Below are 15,808 nucleotides of genomic sequence, written 5' to 3'. Positions count from 1 at the left end.
ATACACTTGTAAGTAAATGTTAAAATGAGAAATCCCTTGAAACTTCAATATTGACAAACTCTATAAATAACTTTTTTTATTTCGTGAGTGCGACGTCAATATTTTGCTTCCCATATTCTAAAACGCCACATTACAGACCCAATACACTCAGGAAACTAACACCTGTCCCGTCTTTCACTGTAGACTATGTTGTAAATCCAGCTTGCGCCATGCAGGTAGCAAAGAGAATGCACTTACTCACTCACTCACTCACTTATGCGTTCCTCACAAGACGGGTACTACGGGCAGCGCACGTGCAGGACACGGGTAGTGCGTACAGAGCACGTGCATTGCGCGTGCGAAGCAAGGTGTTGGCTGCCAGTCGCATCCCAGTCGACACCGGTTGTTCCATCATTTGTGGGCTGTTCCATCAATGTTGTTCTGCTCAGTACATGCACAAAATGAAAATAAGAATATATTTGTGTTTTACATTCATGGCGGTTCATAGGTCGGATAAAACACTCCCCCTCGGTCTTGGTTGGGATTGTAAAACCCTCGAGCAGCAGGGACGGAGCTTGTACAACCGAGGGCGAACTCGGTTTTACAAGTTCCTGCTGCTCGAGGGTTTTTCAATCTCGTCCAAGGCACAACAAATAGTTGTTCACTGTTTCGTCCTTGGGCACGCAAGAAACCAATGAACATGGATTCGAATTCCATTCTACCCCGGTTATATTTCTAGGTTTGTCATCAACATATCCTTGTTCGTCGGTTCAACAAAGTGGTTAATATTTGAGGGCTGAATCACATCCGGCTTTTTCACTACATCAACTTTACTCGCTTTGACATAATGGGATACTGTTCAAAGCAACGTTCAACCATACATATTCACTCCTGTTGGAGAGAGGAAGGTCGCGGGTTTGATCCCGAACGCGTCATACCAAAAGACGTTCAAATATGGTACTTGTTGGTCCCTGCCTGGCGCTCGGCATTAATGGGTACATCAAGGACGGATCGGCTCGGAGACAGTATAATGTGTCTGAGTGGGGTATTCATGCTTCACTGCGGCATGGTATCTCAGTGGGCTAGCACTATAAAACCAGCTTAAGTCTGGGATAGTACAAGCAACCGCACATACACATACACACGCATGCACGTCGTCATATGAGCGAAATATTCTCAATCACGACATTAAACCCAATTTCACCTCACCTCACCTCACCACCTCACCTCACTCCTATATGTTCGATATCAAACGAATTACAAAACAAAACAGTTTCATAATGCATCAAATATTCCATAAGATGGAAGTTAGATTTGTAAAAAACATTGACTCAAAGTACTCAGATCCTGCAACTCTAAGATATCTAGTAGTCAATTCTTCATGTACAACAGGAACTGAGAAATCAAGACTTAATGAGTAGGAGCATAATTCGGTGGATTATATTGGCCTGTTTTCAGTGTTAAGGAATGGGGACCTGCATCAGTATTGTAGCTTAATTTCAACCTTTCAGCCTCGATATCGTTGAGACGTTTTCTTCGAATTCGCTGTTCGGCAGCTGGCATGTTTGAATAAAAAGCATCAAAATTGGACGCGATAATGGCAATAGGCATAGCAATTAGTAAAATGCCAGACAAAGAGCAGATAACTCCAACCACATATCCTGCCCAGGAAGTGGGGCAGAAATCTCCATAACCAACCGTGGTCATGGTAATAATGGTCCACCATATTGCATACGGAATGTTACTGAATGTATCTGCTTTGGTAGCTACCTCTGCAAAGTAAACAAGAGTGGCATATATGACAACGGCCATCGTTAACGTAACCAAAAGCAGACAAAAAGCACTTAAACTCGCTTTCATTGTGAATAGCAACAATTTCATAACATTGGACGACTTTCCAAGGTGGAATATACGCAGCACGTTTAAACAGAACATGGCCCGCAATACAGTATGAGCAGTATGGACGTGTTCAACTGCAGGTATGTGATCTAGAATGACTGCAGCCCACATAACTAATGCCAATATCGTATCCATATTGTTCAGACCGAACGTAAAAAATCGTTTCTTTTCAGGACAGGTGACAAACTTGGTGAGGAGCTCTACAGTGAAGAAGACTAGGCAGGCAAGATCCAGGCTGTAGATGGTGCCTTTCATCTCAGACTTCAACAGCATTTCCAGGATGGAGTCGCTTTCAAGATGGGAATCCTCTTCCCTCAAAGGTTCCCGTAGTTGTGGTATTGTGTACAGACAGGCGATGACGACGACCATTGACACGAAGAGCATGTAGATTGTGAACCAAATCTGTTGACAGATAAGGACAGATAAAAGTCAAAGGTGCTTGAAAAAGAACGTGGATTACGCGATCTTTTAAATCCTTTGAATTGTTGAATATAAGTATGCAAACAGGTTCACAATTGTTTTAACGAATCTGTTTACCTCGTTGAAACTTTCAACATATTTAATCACTTTCGAATATGGTATTATATTTGGATGGAGGGTAAAAGATGGACGTAAAACTAGATGATGAACGTAAGACATTATGTTGGGGACTTTCAGAGAATTTACCTTGTTAAAATCTATTAGGACACGAAGCTAAGAGCTTGTATTTTTTATCACCAATTCACCACAAAAAAAGAAGAGAAATTAAACGCTATACATTATAAGGAACCCAATAACTATAGCTCCGTGTTCATGAACATAATGTTCAATACTGTCTCATATGTAGAGGACAGTACACAACCCTGTGCACTCAAAAGAACCCACGAATCCGTTTGTATATGACCAGATGGCGGCCACATGAATACATGCAAACACCGACGTGCAGTAAACTTGGACAAAGTACTGTGACTATGTGTCCCAATCAACCCAGCTATGAAAAATGGGTACCTCGTAATGATGGTAAAAAATTGCAATAACTCGGTGGGCCTAGTGGCTGCAAGAGTTGTATGGTCCCCAGGGAGTTGAGATTGATAATACGATGTGCCATTGAGATTGACATCCAATGACTGAGGGAAAAATCAGCGCCTTGAGCATGTACTAGTTGCGTGGATATGTGCGCTATATAAATATGCTGTAATAATAATAATAAAATATTATGTACTGTGACCTTTGCATGGAGTTTTCACATGATATCCGCTGGCACTTACTTTAATAGATAGCATGTGCAGACTTGGCGATCTGGTTAATAGAATGGCGTTGCATCCTGATGGCATATAACACTGCTGATTATACCACCAAAGTGGTAAACGTAATACATGCATCACTCCAGGCTTTCCACACAATAACTGGCAGAACATTCAAAGCTACCTTATACCAAACACATTCACTGGACCAAGACCACGCCAATGATGATTCGCATACTGTTTACATTATAACAACGAATACGTTTTGGTTTTGAAAATAACACTCGTGCTATATGTGTTCTTGTAACAATGTTTATTACTTATATGGATACAGTAATGTGACCACACTGCATGCATCACACATCAATCGGTAAGTGATAACAAACTGAAAATTCGCTGACAAACAATGAACAAATATAACATAACGTGGAAACGTGATGTTACATTATTGTTAATGTAAATGCGTGTGACCATGAAAAGATTCGTTTATGTACATGACTGGTGGAAAATATAGTTATCTATAATTGAAACACTGAACAAACTAGTAAGGTTCAACTTGTTATGATTCCTTTGGTTATTTTTCTGTAGTGAAAACTAAGCACACAATTTCATAAAATCCCCACAAATCATCATTATCCTCAACGTTTTTGCTGAAATCATTTGCAAAAATTAACTGATTTAATTTCAGATAACATTGACCTGATTGTGAGCCTTTCAGTAAACATCGCCAACAAAGATGACCTCATAATATGCATGCTAAAAGTATTTAGTGCAACCTTTACATTCGGTGCAGAGCTTTACCACTCCACATGTACGTAGTGAGTGTATGGCTTTACCATAATTGTACAAGATTATAGGAAACCTCTTTAGCTCCATATGAGTGGGGCCATAGTGTATGATTTCCACTAACCCAGGCATTGGTGGTAAATTATCTGATTTCTGGATACGCCAAGCATAAATATAAGCAAAGTAGAGAGAAAAATATAGCTCAGTTGAGATGTTTCAAAACTCCATTAGGCAATACGTTGTATCACAAACTGTTTTCAGGCACACACGAGGGTAAACCCACCTCAAATGGAGTGTTAAAGTAATTCTTCAGGGTCTTGGCTATCGTTAACTGTGAGTTATGACATCTTTTTGAATACCCACTGACCATGGTTATACAAATCACAATAAAAATTTAGAATGTGTTTCCTTTGTCCCTTTTCAACAACCGATTCCAAATTGTTATTGGGAAAAACGTCGAAAATGGAACCAACTAATGAGAAAAGATCTAATTGTTGACACGAACAAAGTAGAATGAAATAATGTTAGCATCATGATAAATAGGAAATCATTTTCATAAACATCTTCCGAGAGAGCAAAAATCTACAAATTGCACTTGTTAGTTAATGTTAAAATGGGAAATCCCTTGAAACTTCAATATTGACAAAATTTATGGAAAGCAATTTCCTTTTTTTTCGTGAGTGCGACGTCAATAGTTTACTTCCCAAAGTTTAAAATGTCACTCGAAGACGCAATCCTTGAAACGTCATTTTGAACTTTCACAGGACCAAATACACTCAGGAAACTAACACCTATCCCGTCTTCCACTGTAGACTGTGTCAATGTGTAGTATGCATGGGATAAGTATGGTACACTGTGGTCAATAAACATGCAACTTAATACATTTACAGTGTATATCAAGGGTGATATGTGGCATTTACAAGCGTGTATATTCGTGCTAGTGCTGCGATCGATAGAAACACTTTACTACGGAACTATACACCTGTGATTTCATAATGGGCTTTTCTGACTGATATATCTGTTTGTACATCAACTTAGTCCGGCACTGTCTTGTCTGGACAAATGGGTATAACTGCAATCTGTTCGGATTTTTATGAAACAAAATCATACACGGATTGCGTTTCAAAACCTGCTCATAGAAACCGTTGTTGCTTAAACTGCTGTCGTCATTGCACAGCATTTTTAAAATGGCCTCAAGAACTAAAGCAGATATTGTTCTAATAGCCTCATTTATATCTATGTTTGATGCATCACGGCGGGGGACACCAGAAATGGGTTTCACACATTGTACCCATGCGGAGAATCGAACCCGGATCTTCGGCGTGACGAGCGCACGCTTTAACCACTAGGCCACCCCACCGCCCACCAACAGAGTGGTTAATATTTGAGGCATGTATCCCATCTGGCTTTTCTCCCACACCAACGTGACACGCTGTGATATAATGGCATACTGTTCAAAGCAACGTTAAACAGTTGAATGTTCGATTTTAAATGAAATCCAAAACGTTTTCATAATGCGTCAAATATTCCATCAGATGCAAGTTGGATTATTAGAAAAGCATTGACTCAAGTACTCAGCCCCTGCACCTCAAAGATATCTGGTAGTCACTTCCTGACACAAGAACAGAGATGTCAATCAGTTGGAGTATAACTCGGTGGATTATATTGGCCTGTTTTCAGTGTTAAGGAATGAGGACCTGCGTCAGTATTGTAGCTTAATTTCAACCTTTCAGCCTCGATATCGTTGAGACGTTTTCTTCGAATTCGCTGTTCGGCAGCTGGCATGTTTGAATAAAAAGCATCAAAATTGGACGCGATAATGGCAATAGGCATAGCAATCAGTAAAATTCCAGACAAAGAGCAGATAACTCCAACCACATATCCTGCCCAGGATTGTGGAAAAAAGTCTCCATAACCAACCGTGGTCATGGTAATAATGGTCCACCATATTGCATACGGAATGTTACTGAATGTATCTGCTTTGGTAGCTACCTCTGCAAAGTAAGCAAGAGTGGCATATATGACAACGGCCATCGTTAACGTAACCAAAAGCAGACCAAACGCACTTAAACTCGCTTTCATTGTGAATAGCAACAATTTCATAACATTGGACGACTTTCCAAGGTGGAATATACGCAGCACGTTTAAACAGAACATGGCCCGTAGTACAGTATGAGCAGTATGGACGTGTTCAACTGCAGGTATTTGATCTAAAATGACTGCAATCCACATAATTGATGTCAATATCATGTCAAGATTGTTCAGACCGAACGTAAAAAATCGTTTCTTTTCGGGGCAAATGACAAACTTGGTGAGGATCTCTACAGTGAAGAAGACTAGGCAGGCAAGATCCAGGCTGTAGATGGTGCCTTTCATCTCAGACTTCAACAGCATTTCCAGGATGGAGTCGCTTTCAAGATGGGAGTCCTCCTCCCTCAAAGGTTCCCGTAGTTGTGGTATTGTGTACAGACAGGCGATGACGACGACCATTGACACGAAGAGCATGTAGACCGTGAACCATATCTGTACATACATGAGGATTGTTATAGACGCAACATGGAAATGATCTTTGTAAAATTTTGAATTGTTAAGAAAAGAGAAGCAAAGATGTTCATATGAGAACGTCCACATCACCCCATCCCGATGCCAAAATATAAAAATAATAGTATAATAATAAGTGAATAAATAAAACAAAATAGAAATGAATAAATAATTCTCTTACCCTCTTAGGAACTTTTCATATCAGCAAGATTTCAATATGATATTAAGTTTCTACCACTGATTAAAGAGAGACTATGCACCATACATATAGATCTACATGTATTTTTATTCTTGATTAAAACGTCAACTGACAGTATTTTTCCGTGTTAATTTGCGTATACATACATATTCAAATTTCATGCAAAGACACGCGTTGATTGAAGTTTATATACGAAGGAATATTGTAGCAACACCTATTATTTTAACCCCAATATAATCCCTTATATTCGTTTGATAATTATGCGCTTCATACATTGAATTTAGATATGCACGTGCTACGATCAAAGGCCAGCATCACACATAGATCCGTGTATTAAGCTAATATCAAGTTTCGGTTTTCATTTTGACGGGGGTTAATGATATTTATGGGGGGCTCTCACGTGGCTGAAAACTTGACCTTCTGACGCTAAGACAAAATCTAAATTGACAACGGCTCATCAATGACATACTCTGCAGTGTTGTTTTTCACCAGATATTGTACTTGTGCCTGGTTATTGATACCTATGTGATTTCTTGAGGACTGTATGACAGAATCCTGAAAATGACAAAACTTAAAATAGTTAACGTCATACGAACAATTTTGAACTGCAGCAAATGAGTCAATTTTGTCATGTTTACTTCTCTGAATAAAGTAAAGTTTGTCGCTCTTTTTCTTTAAATTTGCCATGTCATTGTTCCTTGAATATCCAGATATTAAGTTAAACTGAGGTTTGGGTAAGTGCCTTTGCTACTGTTTATGGTAACATATTCGAACTATGGAAAAAGGTGTTGCTATACTTTGTTCCATGTGTATATTTTCATTCTCGTTTCATGGCAAACATTGAAAGAAATTCCATGTACATGTTCTTGGCCGTGAACTTATTATCTGTAGCCTGTTCATGAGTTTTCACTCTGTACCCACCAGCGCGTACTTTCATTGATCGGGTGGACAGGTCGGGCAGTTTGGTTACTAATATGGTTGGTCCAGATTCAGTTATTTGCATGCCGCCACGTTATAGGTGCATTGCTGAATTAAAAGAACACTTGCTCTTTTATGAAAATTTTGAAGAGAGTTATTGCAGGTGGTACAAAACACGTTGATCCTTTTCACGAACACCTTTTGTCAGCTGTGACTTGTAGTGATACGTTCATTAAATATACTAGACTATTTTACATTTTACGTAATCAAGTTGTCATCAAATCAAAACGTAATCAAATCATCTTATCCCAGTTGCGTAGATCGATGCTCATAATGTTGATCACTGGTTGTCTGGTCAAGACTCGATTATTTACAGGCCGACGAATATATCTGGATTATTGCTCTGTGCGGCGTAAAACTAAACTCACTCTGACAGATGTTTGAACGTAATAACACCCCGCTAATTACACTGCTATATGCATGTGTGACTACTCTGTTCCTTATTGCACAAGTCACACAGGAAATCCCAACGTCTACCACTAATGAGGGTAACTTTCTACAATTGGGCAATTAGTTATGAATGATCAGCCGTCCTCAGCAGTGTTTCGCTTCCGTTAATCGCATGGAAATTTGACCTTTCGTTTAACATAACTAAACTCATTGTGTTTTTGTGTAAACATTTGGTAATAAAGTAAGACTAATTGCAACATGAGAATATGCTCATTTCGCAATCCCATACTCGATGGTAATATAAATAAAAAACAAACCGTATTACATATTAGCGAAGTAATACTAGCATTTATGCTTGCTACGATTCCTGGATTCGTTGATGATTCGGAAACGTCTGCCACAGTGAAAACCTACACATAATTCGCATGTAAAAAATTTTCGGCTTCATATACTGCACACTTAATCAATGTTATGATATATGGTGAATCTGGATGGAAGGTGCCTAAAAATAGATAATATAGATATATCCAGGATAATGTATACCAACCACGGAGAACAACAGGGTGGTGGATACGGTCATGTTAGAGTATATCCAAGTTCTGAGTACTTTACATAGTAAGCTGGAAGTTTTCACCGAGAAAGCCTGAAAAACACAACCTCTCAATGTAATGATTAGGGCTCCATGCCTCCAGGCAAGGAGAACTATTGTATTCGTTCGGATTATTATTATTATTTATCATTCCTCCGATTTTAGTACCAAACATACTTCCTAAACCAATGTTCCGAATCGCTTACAAACAAATCACCCAGATGTTCACCGAGGTGAAGATATTCCCCTTAAAAATCTTTAGGCTCTAGGCCCAATATAAAAGAGCAAATAATCCAATATTAATTCCAAAAGTTCAAAGTTTGACAGCAAATATCTCAAGAACTAATTGTTCCAACATTTCCAAAATCTTTTGTACAGATGTGCAATCGAATTCACAAGAATTTGCCTGGACGGGTCAAGTCGCTAAAATGTACCGGTCAGCAGTTATTTTTGTTTTCAGTTTTTGGCCATGTTTTGCCTCCAAAACGTGCTGAGCTCGAACGATCAGCTCCAGAGCTTCCAAACTTTCAATAATTAATGTCTAGTAACCATTGTACAAATTGTGCACAGAAAGTGCCAGGATGTGCCTTCGATGGCCGCCATATTGAGTGCTACTTCGGGGCCAAAGTTCCCTTCAAACAATTTCCACGATTTCTTCACGATTTTTACAAAAGCAAACTTACTAGGTGAAAACTAAAAGGAACTTCTTAGAAACCATTGTATGTGTCTGATAGCGGAGGTCCTGACGATTGCAGAACACTAATTGATTTGACTGTAGACCCAAGACCAACTGCCTGTTAAAGAGGGAACTATTTCTTCTCGAGAACTATTTAAAATTTCTGGGATCCGCTCGCGTGTCAAAAACGTTTTCTGTGTGTTTTCGGCGATTTCTTGAGCTCAAATACACTTCAAACATCTGTAACTTTGAAACTAACCGTCCAATTTCGACAAAAAAAATGGCTTATTGAGTTATTGGGGAAACAACCAAAAGGTCCATGGAGCCTACATCGCTGCTTGCGGCTATATTTAGTAATTTATTTGTTTCAGAAAAGAACCTGGTAAATGATGCTACATAGAAGACTATTAAATTTGATGAGGAAAATGTCTGCCCGACAATTCAACATAACTGCAACATCTGACTCAAAATCTTGAAGAAAATGGCCAATTCTATTGAATCATTTCATTTTTCAACTCTGTATACCACTATCTCACAAGGCAATCTTAAGGGAAACCTTCATAGCTTGAATCGGGTTCATCAGTAATGTCTCACCTCTTTCTTGCGGATTTGTTGAATTGGAGTTTTTGCTCGGAATAACTCAAAACAGGGTATTCCGTCCCAGAAATATAAACCTGAACTTCAGATATATCGAGGATCTTATAACTCTATAACCATCAAAAAGCTAATTCGCTTCCACCGATTTAACCAGTTGAAAAAAAAATGAAGGAAACCAATAAGACTCACTCATCTGTTTCATATTTAGTTCCACCCTCGATAATCTCCAGGGTATACGTTACGATCAATCTCCACAAGTCCCCTGGATGCATCTTTGACTCGGCCCGATAATTATATTATCTCCCTTTGTTGGCTCCGCATTCTCACAGTAGCCAATCAGCTAAGCCGCCGTTACAACGGACTTGCCAGTCTCAACAAAAATAGCGTTGAGATTTTTGGATAGATCATACAGACAAATTGACAGGTCTGAGACTTTAAAAAAATATATGCAAGAACTCCTTCTACCTCTTTCAGAGTACCTCTGCCTCAATTGTGTTGCAAAGTTTAATCGGTTTGACAATTTAAGAAGCGAAAGTGAAACTTCCCAGCGTAGACACCTGATTGGATATAAAGCCAGCCAAGGGAGGTAATAAAATCATCTGGCCGAGCCGTAGATGCATCCAGGGTATAGTGGAGATTTATCGTAACGTATACCATGGAGATTATCGAGGATGATTTAGATTGCAAAACAAACCTTCCGGTGAACTACAAACCAAAATGTTAGACCATAAATGGCCAATATTTTGCTGGTGTTTTTTGGCAAATGAAAGCGTTTTTTCTGCAATATCTGCAATGCATGAACTGCTATGACGTCATGGAAATACTCCGTATTTAACAGATTTCATCCTCTTCTCAGAAGGTGAGTGAATTTGGTTTTACACCGCTTTTAGGAATATTCCAGCAATATCAGACCAGAAATGAGCTTCACACATCGTACAAATGTGGGGAATCGAACCCGGGTCCTCGGCGTGACGAGCGACCGCTTTAACCACTAGGCTACCCCACCGCCCCTCTTCACAACAAGAACTGGCAAGCAGGCGTTATGTTTTTTCGCCACCAGAAGGAAACCATCTAGACCAGGCTAGCTATTCTCGAAACGTTCGTAGCCCTACGAACTTCTTAAGCCCATTCTTAACACATTGGCCACGATCAAAGTTACGAATTCTTAGGGCTACGAACGTTTCGAGAATATGGGTCCAGTTGTGTACAGGTACTCGCAGCATGTTGCCCAGCTGTATGACAGCGGTCTGTAAATAACCATGTGTAGACCAAACACTCCAGTGACTGAACATCGATCCACGCATTTGGGATTGAACCAAGTCACAGTGCCTAACAACTCGGGACACAAAGGAACCTGCACTCGTAAATGCGGTATTTGTGCCTGCATTATTATACAGCAATGGTAAAAGGGAAAGCTGTGTCTCCCTACTTAAAACGCTCTTCAAATTATTTATAGGTGTTAGATTAGTTGATACATATTCATTAAACGGCATTGTTGTTATGGCCTCGTCAATACAAGCCTGGTCACAGCTGTTGAATCTATTATGTGTTTTCTCCAGACAGGTTAACGTGTTCTATATGTACTACATCCCTGAGTATTGATGCCCTTGATATCTTTCCAATTGGGACAGTGGGGTAGCCTAGTGGTTAAAGCGTTCGTTCGTTCGTTCGTTCGTCAGGCCGAGGGCCCGGGTTCGATTCTCCACACGGGTACAATGTGTGAAGCCATTTCTGGTGTCCTCCGCCGTGATATTGCTGGTGCATTGCTAAAAGAAGCCTAAAACTAAACTCACTCACTCTTTCCAACTTTGTCAGGTCAAGAGAGGATGAACAAATGCGTCATTATACCATTACGTCATCATAGCAAGGACATCTAAAAGACCATTGTGAACAGGACATAATCTATAATTCTCATGATATATCATTGTTGATACTGTAAATCTACATTTAAAAAGCTTATTTTAGTCAGAATTGTGCAAGGAAATTCGGACACTTGACGTAATTCCCATAGACTTACATGTTAATTTAGTGTAGCATTAATAATTTTCATGAATTTAATTTTCGTAAGATCCAAGTCAAATTGTGCACATTTGTGAGGAATCATCTTACCTACAATCACATAATTTCTGTTTAATTTTCCATTGCTTATTTTTCGAATGGCAACAATTTAATCAACATATGTACAGTTCGGTGAACCCCTTTAACATGGCGGCCTATGGGATTGTCCATTGTGGAACCATACGTAAGCTGATAAATGTGATGTCATTCGTTAAATAGTGATCGGAAAATTGAACTGAAATTATGTGCGCAGAGCAGAGATGATTTCAAATTTGCCTGTCAATTTTTACAAAGACCCATCCTAAACTCACTTCATGAAAATTATTTATGCTGCACTGAAATAACATGTAAGTCTATGGAAATTACGTCAAATGTCCGAATACTTTTGGCACGGGTCTGTATGTATGTCCATTGTTAGTGATTTACTAGTCTGATGATGGAACGACTATGATCAACTGAATATTGTCAGTGGATGATTCTTTGATATCAGATTTGAGTCTGACATTGTTTAGAGCATTTGACCAGGAAGTCCCTGTTTGCCTTGTTTGCTACGACGGCTTGCCTTTGCATGTGACGAGGTTGTGAGGTAGGATATGCTCATCGTTTTGCAGACACCTCGTATCATCACTACTAGCTATAGCAAGTGTTTCATCAACATATGTTTTGATAGTGTCGGTATCATTTTAACTATTATTTTCAGTACTGTGATTGACAGTTTTAATCAAATTTATCATATTAATTATCATTCAATTACTATTAACATTATTAATATTATCCTGTGTATTGCTAACGCAATAAGTATAATATCTTCTCTTAAAGATATAACATCTGTCACATCAACCTGATATCCTGTATCGTCGTGTCAGCTATGTGTATTCATGCATATTTGTATGTAATATTTAACTAAGTGACAGTATAATATCTTTTCAATACGTTTTTTAATATAGCAGATTAAATTTGTCAACCCTGAATTGACAATACAATACCTACAAAGGATATCAAAATCATGTGAACTTTGACAATAGGCAATGGCTTGGAGGTCAAAAGCCTCGTTGTAAATGAAAAGCATGCACTACATATTTTTCATAGAGAATACATATTCAACACAAATGTCTAGCTGACGTGGGAGGTGTTGCAAGCTGGACAAATTGGACCTTCCCATGACAATGTGTAGCTGACATGGGAAGTGGTGCAAGCTCGACAAAGTTAACCTTCCCATGACTGTGTGTTGCTGACATTGGAGGTGGTGCAAGCTTGACAAAGTGGACCTTCCCATGACTGTGTGTTGCTGGCATGTGAGGTGGTGCAAGCTCGACAAAGTGGACCTTCCCGTGACTGTGTTGCTGACATGTGAGGTGGTGCCTGCTCGCCAAGAGGAACTTCTCATGGTATGTGTTGTCGAAATGGGAGGCGACACCTGATCATCCATCAGATGTTATCGACACGACGGTGTTCATTCCTTCCCGCCCATCGCCCCTGAACATTATTGTCAAGGCCGTCCAGATGCTACAATCAGGAGAGACATATGCACCCGTAGGCCCATCATGGCCTTCTCGTACATGTAGTCTATGTGTAACCAACAGTTGGGAAAATGTTCCTACACGTCCATCATGGACTTCTCATAGTCCAAATGTAACAAAGGGGGAGAATGATGCACATGCACGTCCATCAAGGACTTTTCATAGTCCATGTGTTACCAGCAGTGGAGGATTAACTTGAACGCCCGTCAAGACGTTTTCACAGTCCATTTGTAACAAACAGTTGATGATGATTTACCTACACGCCTATCAAGACCTTCTCACAGTCCATGTGATACCTACAGGGCAGGATAATTAACCTGCACGCCCATCAAGACCTTCTCATAGCCCACGTGTAACCAACAGTTAATGATGATTTACCTACACGCATATCAAGACCTTCTCACAGTCCATATGTAAGAAACAGTTGATGATGATTTATCTACACGCCTATCAAGACCTTCTCACAGTCCATGTGATACCTACAGGGCAGGATAATTAACCTGAACGCCCATCAAGACCTTCTCACAGTCCACGTGTAACCAACAGTTAATAATGATTTACCTACACGCATATCAAGACTTTCTCACAGTCCATGTGTAACCAACAGTTGATGATGATTAACCTACACGCCCATCAAGACCTTCTCACAGTCCATGTGATACCTACAGGGCAGGAAAATTCACCTGAACGCCCATCAAGACCTTCTCACATCGCACGTGTAACCAACTGTTGATGATGATTTACCTACACGCCTATCAAGACCTTCTCACAGTCCATGTGATACCTACAGGGCAGGATAATTAACCTGAACGCCCATCAAGACCTTCTCACTGTCATGTGTAACCAACAGTTGATGATGATTTACCTACACGCCCATCAAGACCTTCTCACAGTCCATGTGTAACCAACAGTTGATGATGATTTACCTACACGCATATCAAGACCTTCTCACAGTCCATGTGATACCTACAGGGCAGGATAATTAACCTGAACGCACATCAAGATCTTCTCTCATCCCACGTGTAACCAACAGTTGATGATGATTACCTACACGCCTATCAAGACCTTCTCACAGTCCATGTGTAACCAACAGTTGATGATGATTTACCTACACGCCCATCAAGACCTTCTCACAGTCCATGTGATACCTACAGGGAAGTATGATTACCTACACGCCCATCAAGACCTTCTCACAGTCCATGTGATACCTACAGGGAAGTATGATTACCTACACGCCCATCAAGACCTTCTCACAGTCCATGTGTAAGAAACAGTGGAGGAGGACAAACCTGAACCCCCATCAAGCCGTTCTCACAGCACATGTGTAACCAACATTGGATCGTGATGAACCTACACGCTCATCAAGACCTCATTTGTGGTCACCGTTCTAGAATTTTCTTTTCCTAATTCGAAAACATGACGCTTGTTCACTTATCCACTACGCTTGTCCACTGCAAATCAAGTCTAAAATTGACGTAAGGAACAAACTTAGTTTTTGAAAATGCCACGATAGCTCGCTTAAAGATTATTCACGCTGTGATCGATTTTACAATGTGTATTCAGAACATGTGGGAGCATTAGCTATTGTTGCAATTGGAAAAAATCAACCTCCACTTGTGGATTTCAAGGCTATTTACGTATATCTTCTGACATATTGATCAGTATACAATATCGCCTGTCCTTGGCGGAACAGTTGGAGATTAAAATAGGACTACATTCGATATCGATATTGGAAAGTTTTAGATAAATACCCACAGGAGTTAAACCTGCAAGCTTGATATAATGTTTCATGCTGATAATTTTTTTACAATTATTTCAAGGCGCAAATTAATTGGGTATTATTACGCACGCCTGTCTGGTTTAAATGTTTGTTGATAACATTAACAGTTAAAAATGTATATTCGATTAGAAATAAGAAAATAAGCGATGTTGCGCAATACAAAAATATCAAATCTGAAGCCGAATTCATTATGGCGGAACCGAAAAGCATTGTGGGTAGCTTGGCAAAGTACTGTGGGTAGGACTGTTTGATAATATAAATGTATGATGTAGATTACTTTATACTTATTTATAAATGGAAGTACTTTGTTATGCAAAGTAATATGTGGTGTGTGGTCCTGTGCGTAGAGCTCAGGTCACAAATCAGTTGACGTTAAGCTACGTCCAGCGCTGAGAGTCCTTGGATTAGTGACCGTGTTTGGAAGCTTGACTCCTGAGAGTTTCTAGGACTTCAGTCCTGCCCCACAACGAAGCACATGTGATACATGTGGTTTCACCTTGGCCAAGTGAGTTTGTTCAAACTTGCCTCTGTTTACCCAGCACAAAATGGGTACCCGGTGAGATAAGTCATGTGACTATTAACCTTCTAGCGCC

General features: G+C 39.7%; 1 protein-coding gene across 2 annotated transcripts in view; it reads right to left on the bottom strand.

Moving 5' to 3' along the window:
• Positions 1–1,275: 1,275 nt before the first annotated feature.
• Positions 1,276–15,808, bottom strand: part of LOC124268722 (potassium voltage-gated channel subfamily C member 3-like) — a 28,630-nt gene continuing 14,097 nt past the window's right edge. The window contains exon 4 of one of the 2 annotated variants that reach the window (XM_046703741.1): positions 1,276–2,280. In XM_046703741.1, coding sequence (XP_046559697.1) covers positions 1,390–2,280 — 891 coding nt within the window. In that variant the 3' untranslated portion in view covers positions 1,276–1,389. Of the gene's footprint in view, positions 2,281–5,193; positions 6,411–15,808 lie in introns of those variants that run through there. The other variant, XM_046703731.1, reaches the window with a different exon arrangement.

Source organism: Haliotis rubra, unplaced genomic scaffold (genome assembly GCF_003918875.1).
Source record: "Haliotis rubra isolate DU_JTF1 unplaced genomic scaffold, ASM391887v1 Scf101, whole genome shotgun sequence".
NCBI classification, from domain to species: Eukaryota; Metazoa; Mollusca; class Gastropoda; order Lepetellida; family Haliotidae; genus Haliotis; species Haliotis rubra.
Note: the sequence above shows the minus strand (reverse complement) of the source record. Positions and strands in the feature narration are given on the sequence as shown.